This window comes from Pipistrellus hanaki, assembly GCF_964339955.1.
Source record: "Pipistrellus hanaki genome assembly, chromosome: 2".
Lineage (NCBI taxonomy): Eukaryota > Metazoa > Chordata > Mammalia > Chiroptera > Vespertilionidae > Pipistrellus > Pipistrellus hanaki.
The window spans coordinates 10,492,793-10,513,285 of record NC_140504.1 but is presented as its reverse complement, the minus strand read 5'-3'; the positions used below and the strand labels follow the sequence as shown (position 1 = coordinate 10,513,285).

General features: G+C 41.5%; 1 protein-coding gene across 6 annotated transcripts in view; it reads left to right on the top strand.

Moving 5' to 3' along the window:
* The window catches only part of JAM2 (junctional adhesion molecule 2), a 54,510-nt gene extending 41,227 nt beyond the window's left edge, over positions 1–13,283 (top strand). Inside the window, exons 4-10 of one of the 6 annotated variants that reach the window (XR_014793870.1) lie at positions 515–667; positions 2,040–2,242; positions 5,491–5,590; positions 8,083–8,190; positions 10,170–10,336; positions 11,243–11,285; positions 13,110–13,283. Coding sequence is in view for 4 of the 6 variants with exons in the window: in XM_084871420.1 (XP_084727546.1) it covers positions 515–667; positions 2,040–2,242; positions 5,491–5,590; positions 8,083–8,190; positions 10,324–10,336; positions 11,243–11,285; positions 13,110–13,142 (653 nt within the window). In the remaining 2 variants the exon portion in view is untranslated. Of the gene's footprint in view, positions 1–514; positions 668–2,039; positions 2,243–5,490; positions 5,591–8,082; positions 8,195–8,313; positions 10,750–11,242; positions 11,286–13,109 lie in introns of those variants that run through there. The other 5 variants (XR_014793871.1, XM_084871420.1, XM_084871417.1 and 2 more) reach the window with 5 other exon arrangements.
* Positions 13,284–20,493: the final 7,210 nt, after the last annotated feature.

Below are 20,493 nucleotides of genomic sequence, written 5' to 3'. Positions count from 1 at the left end.
CTTTTGATTTAAAGTGTAGATGGATGGAAGAAATGCTAGGATGTCTTGGATTTGTTGCACAATAACTCAGAGGTTCAAGTACAGATACAGTAAGACAGGCCCATGGTCAGCAAACTGTGGCTCTAGAGCCACATGCAGCTCTTTGGCCCCTTGAGTGTGCCTCTTCCACAAAATACCACGGCCTGGGTGAGTCTGTTTTGAAGAAGTGAAGTTAGAAGAAGTTTAAGTTTAAAAAGATCTGGCTCTCAAAAGAAATTTCAATCGTTGCACTGTTGATATTTGGCTCTGTTGACTAATGAGTTTGCCAACCACTGACAGGCCATGCATCGATTGCTCTAAGGTGGGTGATGAAAGAAAAGAAGTTTGAAATAGCAGCACTCATATGCAATTTTTAAGTTACGTTTATTGGTTGAAAAATAACTGCTTTGGGTACTGAATGAAGTGATCTGAGGAAGGTAGTATAGAGACAGTGACTTGTATTATCATCAACACCGTTGTCTTCTTTTTCTAACAGGTGACTTTAAAGATCGAGCTCAGATGATGGATTTCAGTATCAGGATCAAAAATGTTACAAGAAATGATGCCGGGAAATATCGTTGTGAAGTGAGCACCCCAACTAACGAAGGCCAGAGGCTGGAAGAGAACACGGTCACGCTAGAAGTACTAGGTGACGTACTTGTACCTTGTGTGATGACTGCGCCCTGCCCTCCTCCCCATCACCCTGCCCTGGGGACAATGGGGCCGCTCAGGGCCCAGGCAGCAGAGTCACAGAGACCACCAGCACCATCTTCCCTGCAGTGTCGCGACCATTTCTCACTTCACCTCATTGGCTAGTGAACTGTGACCGTTACTAATGCGTGATCACAAAACTTCTCTTCATTCAAGAGGGATGTAGATCTGAATGGCCCTCCACTGTCCATAGGAGCATTTTCCTGCAATACCTTTCAGCATATGCAGTATTTCTCCTACCACATAGGAGAGTATTCCACGAGATGATTAAAAAAAAAAAAAAAAAAAAAAAAAAAAAAAAAGGCAGTAAAACTAAAGGGTAGTCCAGGAGAAGTATTAGATATTATTTGGTAAAGAAAAGAAATTAGCATTTATTGTGCAGCTACTATGCATCAGGCCTTTTCTAATATGTAATTTTACTTTATCATCACTGACAGCCTGAGCTTCATAGATGAGGAAATAGAAGTTAAATGGTTTTCCCGAGCCCACACAGCTGGTAGGGTCAGGATTTGGAGCTAACCCCAAAGGCCTTATGGTTAATTACTGTGAAAATCACTGATGGATATTAACAGCTTGTGATTACTGTTGATAGAGGAACATGATATTTGCTCCTTCATAGATGTTAGTATAAAATACCAAACAAGAGGAATAGAATCACTTCTTTTCGCCCAGCCAGTGTAGTTCAGTGGTTGATCGTCGACCTATGAACCAGGAGGTCATGGTTCAATTCCCAGTCAGGCCACATGGCTAGGTTACAGACTTGATCCCCAGTATGGGGCATGCAGGAGGCAGCCAATCAATGATTCTCACTCATCATTGATGTTTCCATCTCTCTCTCCCTCTTCCTTCCTCTCTGAAATCAATAAAATAAAACCACTTCTTTTTTCTATATAATCCGGGATCTTCCTACAATACTAGTGACATACTAGTATAGAAGAAATTCAGAAAACCTTGTAGGAGAATCAGATGGAGTATTGGCCTTCTATTGTTACATAACAAGTGATCCCAAATTTAGCAGCATGAAACCCCACCCACTAATTAGCTCACGGTTCTGCAGATCAGAAGTCCAGCGTGACCGACAGGCTTTCTGCCCAGGGTTTTACAAGGCGGAAACCTTCACAGAAGAATGGCTAATTGTTCTTGTGCTTTGAATCTTTCTTTTTCCCTTTTGTGCTGAGCCAGAGAAAACCCCGTTTAAAAGAGTGACTGATTAGGTCAGCCCCTGACAGAAACAGCGGCTTTTGAACCTTACCCGCATCTCCCAGATCTGCCTTGTAAATAACCAATACCATTCGACTCCCATCCTCCAGTGGCTCCAGGAGTTCCCACATGTACCATCCCCAGTTCTGTCCTGAGCGGTACCGTGGTGGAGCTGCGATGTCAAGACAAAGAAGGGAATCCAGCGCCTACATACACGTGGTTTAAGGATGGCACCCGCCTGCTGGGGAACCCCAGACTCGACGCCCACGTGACCAACAGCTCCTACACAATGAACACGAAATCTGGAACTCTGGTGAGGGCATTGCAGGCCTTGGCCCCATAACTGTTCTGCGTTTGGAGGGGAAAGAAATAATTGGAACGTAAAATGATGTAGAATAGAGGGCTGATGTCATTGCTGGTTAAGTGGAGAGAGGAGAGGGCGGATGGGAAGATGGGAGTCCATGCCCAGAGAAGGGAGGGAAAGGGCTGGGACCGGAGGTGGGAAGACAATAGACGACCGGAGAGCTGAGCACACAGTGACCCGGGACAGAGCAGGTTGAACCGTGATGACGGGTCAGGTGGTTCATGCTGGCTGCCTTCCTGGCCTGGAAAGGTAGCGTTTACAATGTCAGGGAGATGCACAGAAACTCTGGCATTGGGAGGGGGCACCTTACCCCAGTGCCAGTCATGTAAGAATAGTATTGCCAACCTCTGATCGGATGTCTGTGTCATGAAACTCTCCCATTACCAGATCATCAACCATTGACTCGGTGATTGAAGAACCTATGACTTTAGATTTTCTCACTGAAAATATCACCTTTCTAGGAACACCGATGGCAATCTATGAAATAAACTTTTAAAGTTCATGACATTTAAAAATTAAAGTATACATTTGCCTCTTTCTCTCTTGTAAGGTAGAGATGGAAGTCAAAGTCAAGATCATTGAGCTTGAAGCTTTCTTTTTCATTCCAAAAATGTAACATGTCAGTTTTAAAATATCTACTTTCCCTTCCTGCAGAATTACTACCACAAGCATTATCAAAAAGTCTTAAAGACCCGGCAATAATCATTTCGATGAATTTTATTTTATTTTATTTTATTTTTTAAAAATATATTTTATTGATTTTTCACAGAGAAAAAGAGAGAGTGATAGAGAGTTAGAAACATCGATGAGAGAGACTCATCGATCAGCTGCCTGTTGCACACCCTCCACCGGGGATGTGCCCGCAACCAAGGTACATGCCCTTGCCCGGAATCGAACCCGGGACCTTTCAGTCCGCAGGCCGACGCTCTATCCACTGAGCCAAACCGGTCCCGGCTCATTTTGATGAATTTTAAAAGGAGGGCATAATGTTTCCTTTTCTGCCTTCAACCCACAAGTGCATTATAACATTTACAAACTAGTTCCTCTGGTAAACAAAAACGCACATGGATAAACTGGCTAAGTAATGGGCATCTCCATGGGTGTGGCTACTCCCTGAGGAAGGCCTCGCCCTGGCCCTCTGGGCGGCAGCAGGTGAGTCAGCAGGCCCAGGGAATCTGGGCCGAGCACTTGCTATCATCACACTTTGCTATATTTGCTTTTCCAATTTATTTTTCCCCAGAGCAGGTGCTAAAAGCCCCGAGGCAAGTCTGAAAGGATAACATTCACTTTCCTCCGTTACCCTTGAAATATCTTGTGATGTCAAGGGCAGAACCAGCTTGGTTTTTGAGAAATGGGCAGCAACCAAAACACCACTGTACGGGTGATGGTGACTTCCTTTATATATATATTGATCTTTCACAGAGTGGAAAAGAGAGGGATAGAGAGTTAGAAACATCGATGAGAGAGAATCATTGATCAGCTGCCTCTTGCACACCCTCTACTGGGGATGTATCCGCAACCAAGGTACATGCCCTTGACCGGAATTGAACCTGGGACCTTTCAGTCCGCAGGCTGATGCTCTGTCCACTGAGCCAAATCGGTTTTGGCGTGACTTCCTTTTAATCACCAGTTATAATGTGTTGGGAGATCATTGTTTTAGTCTAACGGATGGTTGGTACACACGCTGGGCCTGGAGCTCATGGTGAATATTGTTGAAGTACTCTGACTTTTAGGGGGAGTGAGAGATGTTTCCGTAGAGTTAAAATAAACGAGGAAAAGCTTTAACCCCACTTCGCTGAAATCTACAGAGAGGGAAAGTGGGTGGGGAGTGAGTAAAGAAAAGTGAGAGGAAAGGGAGTTAATAAGATCTTGGCTAGTTTTAGGGACATACGTGGCATGAAGAGCAAAGACCATGAGGGGATGCTCCTTAGAGGTTCTTGGCTCTCATGGCTAAGAGTGGCTCCTGCCATACTGAGGTGACAGGAGGTGTGAAGGAATGATTCTGAGCACCCTCTTCCCCTCTGTACTGAGTCCAGGCAACTCTGCATTCACTCCCAACTCCTTTCTTTCCTCCCCCCCCCCCTTCCTTCCTTCCTTCCTTCCTTTCTCTTTCCTCTCCCCCTCCCTCCCTTTATCCTTGTTCCTTCCCTCTCTCCCTCCTTTCCTCCCTCCTCCATTCCTTCCTTCCTCCCCCCCCCTCCCTCCTTCCCTCCCTTCCTTCTTTCCTTCCTCCCACTCTCCTTCCAGCCTCCTGCCTTCCCTCCGTTTTCCTTCTTATCTGTCGGTCCTTGGCCCGTACTTGAAATCTTCCTATCTCCCCCCTTCCTTCCCCCTTCCCTAGGTAAAATTTCCCAAGGGGATAAAACTACTAATAGCAAGTATGAAACCTAAATCAGAGTCTTACCTCTCAGTTACTTTAGCAGGGAGTGGAAGGAGCAAGGGTTGGACTTCATGTTTTTAGAATTTTTCAAATATTCTACACCTGATAGAATTTGTAATCCTATGAACCACATCGATTATGATTTTCCTAAGCTCCATATTGCCTCCCGGTGGTAGCACTGGCTCTTTAGAAGGGTTAGCATGTGCCCCTGTATTGAATTCAATGTGGCTTCAAAGAGTGTACCAGCCCTTACAGGCCAAGAAGGCCTTCCCTTGCAAATAATATTTAACTAGGAGAATTAGAAGTACCTAGAGCCAAAACCGGTTTGGCTCAGTGGATAGAGCGTCGGCCTGCGGACTCAAGGGTCTCAGGTTCGATTCCGGTCAAGGGTATGTACCTTGGTTGCGGGCACATCCCCAGTGGGAGGTGTGCAGGAGGCAGCTGATGGATGTTTCTCTGTAAAAATCAATAAAATATATTTTTTTTAAAAATGAAGTACCTAGAATATTTCTAGAATACAATGTACTATGAACTTTAAAACATGCCCATTGCTTTCATAACTGTCCTACTTTCCCAGTATCACACACAAAAAGATACTTCTCCATAAACCTTTCTCTGTCCAATTAAACAGGAGGCCTAGCTATCTTTGCCTTGAAGCTGTGGAAGATTTTTGAATTCATAGTAAAAATACAGTCTTAAAGTCATTGAAAAAGAAAAACCAACTTACCACCGCGAAAGTTCAAGGGACCTGGAGCCTACTCACAGGCTTATTGCTTAAAAAAACACATTTATTTTTCTTCCTTCCACAAAATTCCAGCAATTTAACACCGTTTCAAAACTGGACAGCGGAGAGTATTACTGCGAAGCCCGTAATTCCGTTGGATCTCGCAGGTGCCGTGGGAAAAAAATGCAAGTAGGTAAGCATGAACCACTTGGGGGAACAGATGGTTTGCAGCTAGGAGGTGTAAGGAGTGGGGGTAGAAGGAGCAAGGGGTAGAAAAGTGCTAAGTGGTTGGGAGGATAATCTGGAGGGAATGTTTAAAACTAGCATGATATGCCCTAACAGGTTTGGCTCAGTGGATAGAGCGTAGGCCTGCAAACTCAAGGGTCTCGGGTTCAATTCCAGTCAAGGGCATGTATCTTGGTTGCAGCCACATACCCAGTAGGGAGTGTGCAGGAGGCAGCTGATCGATGTTTCTAACTCTCTAGCCCTCTCCCTTCCTCTCTATATAAAAAAAGCAACAACCAGCCGAGACCGGTTTGGCTCAATGGATAGAGCGTTGGCTTGGGGACTGAAGGGTCCCGGGTTCGATTCCGGTCAAGGGCATGTACCTTGGTTGCGGGCATATCCCCAGTTGGGGGTGTGCAAGAGGCAGCTGATCGATGACTCTCTCTCATCGATGTTTCTAACTCTCTATCTCTTTCCCTTCCTCTCTGTACAAAATCAATAAAAAAATATATATATATATATTTTTAAAAAGGAGTTTGATTTAAAAAAAAAAAAAAAGCAACAACCAATAAAATATATATTTTTTTAAAAAGCTAGCTTGAGCCGAAACCGGTTTGGCTCAATGGATAGAGCGTCGGCTTGGGGACTGAAAGGTCCCAGGTTCGATTCTGGTCAAGGGCACATACCTTGGTTGGGGGAAAACCCCCGGGAGGGGGTGTGCAAGAGGCGGCTGATCGATGATTCTCTCTCATCGATGTTTCTAGCTCTCTACCTCTCCCTTCCTCTCTGTAAAAATCAATAAAATATATTTTAAAAATAAAATAAAAAGCTAGCTTGATGTAAGGAGCAAAGATGCTGTTTTTAATCCACATAAAATGCTAAGTATTCTTGGCTTGTTTGGGAGATAGATTAAAAGTAGCATCTTTGTCTTTGCATCCAATTCTGGCTCTGCCATGTACTAGCTATATACTCTGAGGTGAATTATTTGACCTCTGTGCCTCAGTCTCCCCTAAATGGAAGTAATAATATGCTATCCTCACAGGGTTGATATGAAGATGGAAATGATATTTGAAAGTGTTAAGAGTGGCACTGGCATATTGTGAACACCATATAAGTGTTGTCTGTTGACTTGTTATCAGGTTATTATTGTTAATTTGGTTGATCTTGGGAAATACTGTTAGACTTACTGCAAAGTAGGTTCTCAAAAAAGATAATTATGGATCTAGGTTGTATATTATGTTACATAAAATGAAGCTCCTTAAAATCCAATAAAATTAGGGCTCAATAATCTTTTCAGATTTTAAGAGTTTCAGAACAAGCATATTATTTTTTCATTTTATTTTTAATAATTTGGTTTAATTTTTTCTGTGTGAAAAATGTGTGTTTTGAAAATGGAGTGTAATAGAGCACTGAGATGGTACCCCAAGGGGTTAAAGGTCACTCAGGAGGGCTGCAACCTGAAGCAGAAGACGGAGGTTTCTCTCAGTTCAGGAGCTTATCCTCAGCATTTTGGGGTCAGAAATTTATTTTTCCAATGTGCTGAGGAGTGTGCAGATATGTGTGCAGTAATGTGTATTGTCTGAGTACAGTTAAATGCATCACTATTTTTTAAGGAAAATATAATCTTAGGCTCATGGGGATCAGGCCTAAGCTGTCAGTTGGACATCCCCTGAGGGCTCCTGGACTTCGAGAGGGTGCAGGCCAGGCTGAGGGACCCCCAGCCCCCAAGTGCATGAATTTCGTGCACTGAGCCTCTAGTCTGTTATAAAAATTAACACGATGTAGTGTTTTCCTAACTTAATTCATTCATATACTATCCTCATGGTTTTTATTGTAATCTGTACCACCTACATTATTACTATTTATTTTTTCTTTAAATGGTCATGTTTAATTTTAATGCATAATTTACCCACCTCTTAAGAATTAATATCTGTGATATTATGGTTTTTGCATTCTAGTTACATTTTTCTAGCAGATACATAATAGGTAAAATACATAACAGATAGTATTTTAATAGTTTGTGTTTTGTTAGTAGTACCGCTTTAAGTTAGATATGATTTCCACATATCTACTCTTTCTGGCATAAGTTAATTTAAAAGTTAAAATTAGTTTATTTAATGCTCATCCATTGTTTCTAGGCATTTCACGCCCTTGGTTTGGAATTTATATAATTCAAAATACTCAAGAATTCCTGAAATCTCATGTTCAGTTTTCTTTTTAAATTATCATTAATAACATAACCAAAAGCAGAACCTGTGAACCGTTCTAAAGAAGTTCTTTTTGAAATATAGAAAGTATAGGTAATCAGCAAATTATCTTTTGAACCATGTCCTGAAAATGAGTTATTTGTTCGGACTTCAAAAGCATGAAACTACCCATATCTATGGTACAGCTGCAAACAGAAGGACTGCATCTGTCCTATTGGACATGAATTCATTCCTGGTTCATTTTGCGTTCCAGATGATCTCAACGTGAGTGGCATCATCGCGGCCGTGGTGGTAGTGGCCTTAGTGATTTCCATTTGTGGCCTTGGTGTGTGCTATGCTCAGAGGAAAGGCTACTTTTCAAGTAAGTGATCTCATCCTTTGCTAGACAAATTCCTGTGGATAGAGAGCGTTCTTATGCGACACCGTTTCTCTTAAGAAGTGAGAACATCTTTCTGGAGACTATTTTTCCTTGCTTTTTCTGTAGTAGAGGATATCGAAGATGACCTGCAGGTGGGTCATGAAGCACCTTGGCAAATATAGGGAGCAAAGGCAGAGCTGCCTCAGCCCAGCGTCCCGGGAGGCACCACTGGATACGCCGGAGGCTCCCTGGCTGGCCTGGTGCAGCGATACCAAGAGATAGTCAACGTGGATGGTGTTTACCATACATGCACATGCACGGAAGATCCTTTTCAGTTAGGATCTGTGTATCTCAAGTGGTAAATTGATTTCTAGTTTTATGATGAGCTATTTCATTGAAATCTGTCAACTGTTTTTATCAATGGATAACAGTGGAATGTGGAATGTCAAATTTAGCACAACTGTATTTAGAAAAGAATTATTCAGCAAAATCTAGAAACCTTATGGGGATGAGGACAATTATGTGATACCATCGCCAATAAAGAAATTAAAACAATAATAATAATAATAATAAAATAAATAAAAATAAAAACACACACAGAAAAAAAACTAGAAACCTATGACACTACGGTTGCTTCTGAACAAGGTTTTTCGTTCTTCATGTTTAGACCTCTGGTGATGCTAAATCCAAATTTGGTAATAGGTTTGATGTAAATGTGTGAGATTTAAAACTAATCTGTTTTATTCTCTTAATGCATTTCCTTTTTCCTTAATCTTTAAAATTACCTGAGAGCTCAAAAGCTGTAGGAACCCCCCTCCCCACCACCACCACCAAGTCCATTGGGAATAGTGTACAAAGTAGAATTTTTAATGGAATAATACATAAATTTAAGCACAAACTAGTTTAGACCCACTGTCTCACAGTGAACATTAATTTTGGAGTTTAGGTGTAAAAAGTATTCTATACAAAAATAAAACTTAAATTTAAAAGGGGTTTAGATAATAATACCTTTAAGTAGATATTGTAATAAAATGTTTCCATGAACATGGTTTCAAGGAAATTCTTTATAGTTAAGAACTGTTCTGTGAATGAATAATACTTGTTCTTTTGCATGGTACTACAAACTAGTCCTGTCCTGTATAACTTTATGAATGGAATCGGCTGAGTCCCCCTGCTGGCCACCAGTGAAAGAACAGATAAAAGATTGCTCAAAATTCTTGTCATCTTTATTTCTACTTGCAAAGAATATTTATCTTTTGAAAATTTGGTAAACATTTTTTTCTTAAAATAATGAATAAAAGAATTGATTTGGGTGTTGGCAGTTCATTAGCTAAGAGTGTTACTCCATTTTCATCTGGCAGAAAATCTAAGAGAACCATTTTCTTGAACTTGCATTTCAGACAGGCTTGGGCAAACTACACAGTGTGGACAAACTTGTTGTGATTTTTTTGTTTTGTTTTTTTAATACATTTTATTGATTTTTTTAAAGAGAGGAAGGGAGAGGGATAGAGAGTCAGAAACATTGATAAGAGAGAAACATTGATCAGCTGCCTCCTGCACACCCCCCACTGGGGATGTGCCCACAACCAAGGTACATGCCCTTGACCGGAATCAAACCTGGGACCTTTCAATCTGCAGGCTGATGTTCTATCCACTGAGCCAAACCGGTTTTGGCCTGCCACATGTTTCTTTGGTTTTTTTTGGACCATGAGCTAAGAATGGTTTTTACAGATGAACACTGGCAATCTATTTGAAAATAGGGAACACTAACCTTGAACCTTAATTAAGATGAATGTTAGCTCCCCCAAAGGAGAATTTTCATTATTCTGTTAACACAAGAATTTATTATTATATTTAAAAGTTTAACCAATAAAAGTTTATGGAAGTTTGTTTTTTTCTTGCTCTATAATGACCTATGTGATATCCTCAATTTCACCTCTTGGCCCACAAAGTCAAAAATATTTGCATGTGGCCCTTTACAGAAAAAGTCTGCCAACTCTTGATTTAGAAGGTACCAATGTCAGCAAATGAGAATCAAGACAGAAAAAGAAATGAAGCTTAAACTTAATGTTTATATGGATCTATACCGTGCCATTCTAACTCTTGTACTAACGATATATACTTATTCTTTTGTAGAGGAAACCTTCCAGTAAGTATACTTTCTTAAAATGCATGCTTTCCTTTCATACCAACTAATTTTCTGTTAATCATCTGCTCAAAGCCAAATGTGGGGAGTTAATCGGTGAAGGCTGTTAGTTCTATGGGAAGTGACTGTGACTCAAGTTCATCAAGAAATATATCCCACCACATGCCTACTTGTCAATAATGTTTGACTACCTAGAGACGAAATACATTTGTTAATTTGACTGCATAGGCATTTCCATAGTACTACTATAAACAAAATAGATTTGCAGTAATTTGCTAAATAGAAATTTTCCAAGTAAAATTTTATTCAACCATCATGTTTACATTTAATTAAATACGGATTCTGTGCCCAACATTGTCCTAGGGACTTGTGGTGACAGATAAAATTTCAGCCGCAAATTAAATGGGGGGAGGGGGGAGGGGGAAGTTGGGGGATGATGACACACACACAAGTCACCCCATAACCATAGTCACTGCATAAAACTTCCTTTCCATGGGAAAAATGAAATTTGAGATTGTAATCTCAAGCTTTCAAAATGTTAAATGTTTGCAAGTCTCTGTTTTGCATTTTCCACAAAAATCCTTAGGGCTTCTCTCTCTCTCTCTCTCTCTCTCTCTCTCTCTCTCTCTCTCTCTCTCTCTCTCTCTTCTCTCTCTCTCTCTCTCTCACACACACACACACACACACACACACACACACACACTAATATTGTGTTGCATGGCTTTCTCTGTGGATGCTGCCTATAAATAAAGGACTTTAGTTGGGATTTCTGGCTTTTTCTTGTACCTGGCTACAAATGTTTGCCTTCCTGTTGAGAAAATGTATGGAGGTAACATTGACCGAATGAGGGTATGTGTTCCAGACTTGGAAGTGATCATGCACTAAATGTCTTTTATATTCCACAAACAGGAAGAGTAACTCTGCATCCAAAGCCACTCCAGTGGGTCAAAATGTGAGTATTGTTAAAGCATATTTATAGAATGGATGTGTTTAGGCAATAAGGCAAGGGAAGGAAGTAACTGTATGGAAGTGATGGGTTCTTACCTTTCTTCCTTTCTTCCCTTCCTTCCTTCCTTCCTTCCTTCCTTCCTTCCTTCCTTCCTTCCTTCCTTCCTTCCATATATTTTTATTGATTTCATAAAGGAATGGAGAGGGACACAGATATAGAAACATCAGTCATGAGAGAGAATCATTGATCATCTGCCTCCTGCAAACCCTCCACCCCCATCCCACATTGGGTATCAAGCTCGCAACCCAGGCAGGTGCCCTGACTGGGAATTGAACCACGACCTCTTGGTTCATAGGTTGAGGCTCAACCACTGGGCCACGCTGGGTGCATTTTCACTTTTAATATATTTTGTACTAGTGTCTACCACTGGCCTTTCGAAGAAGCTGAGTAAATGGGAGCTTCCATCCCTGTCTGCGGTGGCATGATCCAGTTGCCGGGCATTTGCAGAGCGAGGTGGCTTTACCAAACCGTTATTTTTTCTTGTGGTGTTTTCTATTACTAGTCAGCCTTGGGGCTGCTATTATCCACTTCATTTGATAGATGAGGAAATGAAGACACAAGTCCTCAGAGGATCATAGTGGCAGAGCTGGGAACCAGGCACCTCGACTTTGTCAGCTTGGCCCAGCAGCTCACTTCCTTCCGAACATCTGTGGTCCCAGGACACTCTTTTAGTTAATAAAAGCACTGAGAGATTTTAAGAATGTAGAACATCCTCTGCTATTGCTGAAATCTTGGAAATCCCTGAAAAGATGCAATTAAGGGAGATGGCTAAGGGAACACGATTTAGACATTTGGACCCTGGTGCACTTTTGCGTTAAAAAACACCACGTAAAGCAGTAAATCCATTGCTCAGATTTCGTAGCTCTCTGGATGTATATTCAACTCTATGTTATTTTTCAAGAACACAGTGTGTGTGTGGGTGTGGGGGGTGGAAGGTTTCCAATGCTTTTAGGAGCTTAAGCCCTTTCTTGAGAAATAGCGCACTGGTTCTCTGCACTCCTTAGCACTCTATGGCAGGGATTCTCTTCAATTTCCTCTCACTGGAGCTTGGGCTGGGGCATGGGATCAGTATTTTAAACACTTGGGTGATCCTGCTGGACACTAATGTTGAACACCCATACACTGCTCTATAGAGTTTTTCCCATCAAAGTTTTTTTTTTTAATTATTTATTTATTTTTATTGATTTCAGAGAGGAAGGGAGAGGGAGAAATAGAAACATCAGTGATGAGAGAGAATCATTGATTGGCTGCCTTCTGAATATCCCACACTGGGGATCGAGCCTGCAACCCAGACATGTGCCCTGATGAGGAAATGAACCTTGACCTCCTGGTTCATAGGTTGAGGCTCAACCCCTGAGCCACACCAGCCGGGTGTTATAATTCATATATAATGAATTCTTATAATTTCACATAATTCTGTTTTTTTGTTTTGTTTTTTTTTTTTTTTTGGGGGGAGGGGGGGGGAAAGAAGTTGCCCTGTGCATTGGGTAATGCTTTGCAGTACCCCTGATCTTTACCCACCTGATGCTGTAGCACACCCTTCAGAAATAAGAGTTACCCTGCTCTTATTCCCACTCCTATTGCCTTAGGAACAGTTTCAAAGACAGCGTCTCCTAGTATTTAATTATTTAATTTCCCATAAAGTAGGTTTAATTCAATACGTGCTGGTTTGAACCTGTAAGATTCAGATACTCATAAGATTTGTATATTTCTTTAAATAGAAATTAATACTGTATACTTAAACTTGGTTTTTCTTTCTTTTCATAGGATTTCAAGCACTCAAAATCCTTTATAATTTAAAAGAATTCCACCTCTGAAATACACCAATAATTTGTCCACAAATTATTAAAAGATTATAACACTCTGCTTTGTCTTACATTTGCAAAGAGGTACATAAGGAGATGAAATTGGTATTTTATTAAAATTTTTATGAACACTAAATCACTTGAAATTGTCATTTTAAACAGTCTGGGATTCTGGTCAAGAAGAAAACTATACTCACCTTCTCCCACCCCACGGCGATATCAAAATTACAACTAAAGTATAGAACAACCAACATTGAAAACCATCTGACATCTAGATGGACAGATTATGTATAACTAAGGATATACATAAGCCATTTCTAGGCTGGTAGGAGGGCCAGAGACGCATGATGGGCTGGTCTCACACCCACATGTGGCCAGTAAAAATTGGGCACATACATCCCACACAAGAAACATACCTGGAGCACCTGGCTCAGGTCACTAGGAAAACTGCACCCCTGGGCCCCACAGGAAACAGAATATCTCAGCTGCATAGGTCCCTGCTGAGTGGCAACGGGTCCCAACCCCATACCATGCGCCTCCCCTCCTCCCCCCAGCCCAGGTTCCCATGCTGGGAAGAGAGGTCCCCATAACTCCTGGCTGTGAAAGCCAGTAGGAATTGTGGCTGAGTGGGACAGAGGGATGCTGGAGCCCCAGACATTCTTAAAAGCCCCCCCACACACACACACACTCATTGGGATTCACTCGTTCTGAGCTCCAACACAGACAGCAGCACAAAAGAACATACAGGAAGAAACTGTGGAGTCTGGCATCAGGGCAGGAAGTGCTGGCAGAGGCCATTGCTCCTTTGCTCAGTGCCCCTTTCACAGAGCCAGCAGGCAGGTGCCATACCTGAGTCTCCATCAACCTGGCTAATACTGTCCACCACGGCCACCTAACTTTTGGGCCCACTCAAGCACATTCCAGTGGCTTTTCCATACAAATAGCCTGTCTTGGCTCTTACTGGGAACTTTCCTAAAACCACTCAAAGGTTCACAAACCCCAAACAAGCAGCATCTGGCCTTGGTGTGCCCTGTACCTTTCGTAAGCAGCCCCAGGCCTGGCACTAAAGGTAGCGAGTCTCAGTTCTCTCCCAGCATCTGCAAACCCAGCACAAGTGGCAGTCCTCTAGAGATCACTTTGTAGTTCATAGCAGGACACAGGCAGTTTCTGACCTGGGCCTCTACCTCCCCAAAACCAATATACCTGGTGGCCAGCTTCCGACCACACTAGTACCACTCAACCATCTCCACAATCAGTACGTTCAGAAGGCAGACGTGGCAGGTACTAGAGCTCCATTAAAGCAAATCCTGCTCTGCAGAGTCAGTCCCTACACAACAGTTTCTCCACTGCAGCCAGTTCTCACCGCCAGTCAGTCTGAGGGTCAATCTTCCCATTGCCATGCCAACAGCAATCTCTCAACTACGACAGGACGGCACATACATCCCACACAAGGGATATACATGAAGCATCTGGCTCATGTGATTAGGGAAACTGCACCACTGGGCCCCACAGGAAACGTAGAAAACCTATTACATAGGGCCACTCTATTAAGACGGGAGACTAGCAGTTCTACCTAATGCATAGAAATAAACGCAGGGAGGTAGCCAAAATGAAGAGACAAAGAATCATGTCCCAAATAAAAGGAGAGGACAAAACTCCAGAAAAAGAACTAAGCAAATATGGAGACAAGCAAGCTACCAGATGCAGAGTTCAAAACACTGCTTATAAGAATGCTCAATGATCTCAGTGAGAACTTTAACAGAGGGATAAGAAACATAAAAATAGAGATAGAAAACATAGAGAACAAGTCAGAAATGAAGACTACAATAACCAAAATGAATGCGTTAGAGGGAATCAACAATAAGTTAGATAAAGCAGAGGATTGAATCAGTGATTTAAAAGATAAGGTAGCAGAAAATGTCCAATCAAGCCCTAACTGGTTTGGGTCAGTGGACAGAGCCTTGACTTGTGGAGTGAAGAGTCCCAGGTTTGATCCCCAGGGCCTGGGTGTAGGCTCGATCCCCAGTAGGGAGCCTACAGGAGGCAAATAATCAATTATTCTCTCTAATCATTGATGTTTCTATCTACCCCTCTCCCTTTCTCTTTGAAATCAATAAAACTATATTTTTTTTTAAAAAATGTCCAATCAAAACAGCATTTAAAAAAAAATGAAGATAGTGTAAGGGGCCTCTGGGACAACATGAACTATACCAACATTCACAATATAAGGGTACTGGAAGGAGAAGAGAAAGGAAGGAATTGGAAACCTACTTGAAGAAATAATGAAAGTTCCCTAAGCTAGTGAAGGGAATAAATATACAAACTTGGGAAGCACCCAGCCCCAAACAAAATGAACCCAAAGAGGCCCACACCATGACACATTGTAACTAAAAGACAAATATTAAATACAGAGAAAGAATCTTAAAAGCAGCAAGAAAAAAGCAGTTAGTCACCTACAAGGGAGCTCCTATAAGACTCAGCTGATTTCTCAAGAGGAACTTTGTAGGCCAGAAGGGATTGGCATGAAATACTCAAAGTGATGAAAAGCAAGGACCTACAACCAAGATTACCCAACGAAATTATTATTCAGAATCAAAGGCCATATAAAGAGTTTCCCAGACAAGAAAAAGCTAAATTATAAAAGTTCAGTGGCCATAATGATTAAACAACCAGTCACCAGGAGGTGCATTGATGGGTCTGGTGGTGCAGCAGGTCTGAGGTCTCACACAATTTTGTGCACTGGGCTCCTAGTACTGTAATAACTATATATAGTGCCAGGTGAGTACTAGATTCATTAGGGTGATCACTTCATAAGTTATATAAATGTCTAATCATTAGACTGAACACATGAAACTAATATAATGTTGTATGTCAACTGTAATTAAAAAATTAAAAAGAAGAAAAATCAAATAGTTTGTGTGCACCTAAAATATAATCTGGCTGCTTGTGTGTGGACTGAGTTAACAGAATCAAAATACATTGCACTATTCTGGGGTTTGTAAAATCTTAAATGTCCTAACTTCTAGATAAAGTTACTAAAATATATCATATTTTTATTGTGAAATTAATCCTCAGAGCATGCAAGTATAAACTACATGCACTCCCTGTACAAATTTAGAGGGTTCAGAAATACTCTGACAGATGCAAAGGGAACTCTGGTCTCTTTTCCACCAAAATCCTCTTTTCTCCCCTCATATATTCCTTATTCTACTGCTCATTTATCCACAGGAGAGAGGGAGTGGGAGTGGGTCTTATACCCAAAGGTTTGTACTCTGTATTTACTTTCATTTCTAAGAACTAAAAACAACATGAAGAAAAATACTTCCTGACCAGAGCTGAGTAAGAGAGCCAAACACAGACCCAATTGTGTTATTTCACCCAGACCTGCTCGTTGCTACTTCCTTCCCCTAAGACTCCTTTGAAGGGGACCAGTGACCTGGAGCCTGCAAACAGAACCCTGTGGGTGCCTTTCCCTGTGGGATGGCGACTTCATGTCTGTCTAAAACTCAGGCAGAGAAATTTGGGCTTGGCCAAGTCCTTTGGTCTTATGGCCTGTGGATTGCCAATCCTGTTCATCACAAATCTGTGGCTACGGAGGGGAAAAGTAGTATATGACAAGTAAAATGAGGTGAAGGAGTTCACTATGGCTCCCTGAGCTTGGTACCCATCCCCTTGCTACATCCAGGGCACAGGAGAAATGGTGGCTGAAATGAAAATGGGTCTAATCATCTGGTTCCTCAACTGATTAATCACAAAGACTTCCAGCTAGTGTCACAAAGTGAAAATGTCAATGATATAATAAAAGCCTAATGTGCTAAGTATCGGGTCTAGTAATAATTAATGTCGTTTTTAAACATTCGTTTAAAATCTTGCTTGGCTTTGACTTGTATTGACATAACCTTCAAACACGTGGTATCTACAGAACGTGTGAAGTGCAATTAACAAGTTTTGCTTGAAAAAGTTTGTGTTTGGTTTGGTTTTTGTTGCAAAACTAGGGCTAAGAAGATGGCGGATGAAGAGCATATTCGGCACTGCATGCTTTACGAGTTCCAATTAGGAAGAAAAGCAAGTGAGGCTGCAAAAAACAGCTGTAGTGCTCTTGGTCAAGATGCAGTTAGCGCCAGAAAATGCCAGCGTTGGTTTGAGAAATTTCGCGAGGGAAATTTTTCGTTAGATGACAAGAGTGGTCGAGGCAGTGTGTCCAATTTTGATCAAGAAGCTCTTCAAGCTCTTTTGGTGCAAAATCCTCAAATTACCCAACAAGAGCTTGCGACAACTTTAAATTGTTCACAAGAAACAATTTCCAATCAATTGTGTGCACTTGGCAAAGTCCAAAAGTTTGGAAAATGTGTTCCTCATGAGTTGACCGACAACAACCGTAATCAAAGAGTCACAATTTGCAGTTCGCTCCTCTCTCGTCAAAACCGTTTGCCGTTTTTAGAGCAAATTGTTACCGGAGATGAAGAATGGGTGCTGTATGTTAATTTGAAAAGGCGGCCTCAATGGTTGGACAAAAATGAGGCTCCGCAGCCCACGCCAAAACCTGACTTGCATGCGAAAAAAGTGATGTTGTGTGTTTGGTGGAATTTTAAAGGAATTCTTCATTATGAACTTTTACCATCTAACCAAACCATTACAAGTGCAGTGTATAGTGCCCAATTGGAAAGGTTAGCCCAAGCTTTAAGAGAAAAAGAACCCGCGCTGATTAATCGGAAGGGCGTAATTCTTCACCACGATAACGCACGGCCGCATACTGCAAGAATCACTGCTGAAAAACTGCGCCAGTTGGAATGGGAAGTTCTCCCTCAACCTGCATATTCTCCTGATATTGCCCCTTCCGATTACCATTTGTTTCGTTCTTTGCAAAACTTTCTTCTTGGGAAAAAATTTAATAATGAAGAATGCCTCAAAAATGCATTGACCGAATTTTTTGCATCAAAATCACAAGAATTTTACAACAGAGGGATTAAAATGCTTCCTGAGCGTTGGGCACAAGTAGTAGAAAACAACGGCAACTGTATTGTTGATTAAATTTTGTTGTATTGTTTAAATAAATTCGATTTAAAAAAAGTATTAGAAAACGACATTAATTATTACTAGACCTAATATCTGGTCATCCGTTCAAATTGTAATCCTATATAATAAAAGCCTAATATGCTGAAAGTCTGGTCAAAGTATAATACGCTAATGATATGCTAAAGCTGCTCAACCGCTTGCTGTGATGTTCACTTACCACCAGGGGGCAGACAGTCAACCAGTCACTATGCAGTGCACTGACCACCAGGGGGCAGACACTCCAACCAGTAGGTTAGCTTGCTGAGGGGGTCCAGATGATCAGGACTGAGCGAGTCGGGGCCAGACATGTCCTAGAGCCCTCCCTTGGTTCCTCCCCAGCTGGCCAGCCTCCTGCATCCCTCCCTGGTCCTGATTGTGCATGAGTGGAGTCCCTAACCTGGCCTGCATCCTCTCGCAATCCAGGACCTCTTGGGGGATGTCAGAGAGCCAGTTTCAGCACAATCCCACAGGCCACGCCAAGGGACCCCACTGGTGCACGAATTCATGCACTAGGCCACTAGTTTCATAATAAGAGCAGTTCAACTATGTTAAAAGCATAATTGTAATTTTTTTTGGATCATTCATATTGAAAACAAAAAACGGCCAGGATATTTCCAGTTCTGGGCAAATCTGGATGAAAAGGTCCCTCACTACTTTTGACAACTTTGAACAGGGTTGAGCTGCTTTTACATGAGCCTATTCTTACCCTGGCTGGCTCAGTGGGTTGAGTGTTATCCCTTACACGGAGAGGTTGCCAGTTCATTTCCCCAGTTGGGGCACATACCTGGGTTGCAGCCTTCGAGAGGCAACCGATCAATGTTTTGCTTTCACATCAATGTTTCCCTCTCTCTAAAAATAGTAGAAAATAAAAAAATAAAGGCATACATTCTTTTTGCCCAATAAGCAAACCAAATTCTCAGGATTCACTGGACAAATGACTTGACCACTCACTGAGTGTCTAGCACGTGCCTGGATACCAGGTCACTGGGAAGACACCTGTAGTCAAGACTACTCCCCTCTCCCCGCTCTGTTTATGGCATTCCATGCTTCTCATCAATCCCCTTCAAACATTTTCTGAAGAAGTGCCAGACAGGTATTTTAAGGGCTATACACCATAGGCCATATGGTTCATGTTATAACTATTGGACTCTATCCTTGTCCCATTAAAGAAGTCTTAGACAATAATAAACAAATGGCCCTGTTTGTATTCCAATAAAACTTTATTTAACAAAAACAGCGGGTTCTGCAGTAAAATTGTGCTATATAATTAATAGGGCTCTAGAATCTTTAACAGCAAGTTTTGTTTTGTTTTCATTATTATTGTTGCTCTTTTAACAAGGTTTATTTTCAGTTGGGGGTTTAATCTAACTGTATCTGGAAAACTTGTTTGCAAAAAACTTCCTTCATCTCACAGGTGGGTTTATTTGACAATAGTCTACATTATAAAAATAGCTGAACTTGATCAACTTTTTAGCCCATTTAACTGTGCCGGGTAAGTCATCCACCTATTGTTCAGCGAAGCCCAGTAAACTACACCCTGTTACCATCTGCAGTTACAAGGCCAGCTCTTGAGCTGCCTGAGAATAGAATCTCATCATCTCAATATGGATGCCTGCCAACTTCTCAAACACTGAAAAGGAAAAAAAAATAAGCTCTGAAAATAAAAAGCCACAACTATTTATTGAACATTTCATATATGTCAGAGGTGGGGCAGGATGGAAGAGAGGGTCTATAAAATCTCATTCATCTCAATATTTTAAAATGGGCGATGAGGTGTTTTACAGAGGGTCAGTGACTGCCAAGTTCATAGCCAAAGTAAGGAATCCGGGGCTACATGCTGTCTTTTCTTTGCCCTGAACATTCTGTCTATTCAATTTTCAAATTCTTCTCTTATACCTTACTTCCTTCCATCCTCAGGAATCTCTGGCCCCTCGACCCTTCCCTAGTCTCACAGCCTAAAACATTTTTCTGTCTCTCCTTTCTCTGCTACCCAGTCTAAATGCCTTGGTGGACCATTTCATTCTTGTCCACTTTCCCCTCTCCACAGATGTCCAACTCCCATCTTTCCTAAACCATGGAAGCCAACCATGATGAATACATTTCAATTCTATCACCATCACTACTACCCTTTTTCTCAATCTCTAGTTTTTAACCTCATTTGTTCAGAGTCCACCATTCATTGACTCATTTGATAATTGTCACTACTTTAATCCTTTTATCTCAGGCTGTTGTTAATATCTCATCTTTTGTCTTCTAGGAACTTCTTCCTTTCAAACACCCTCTTTCATAAT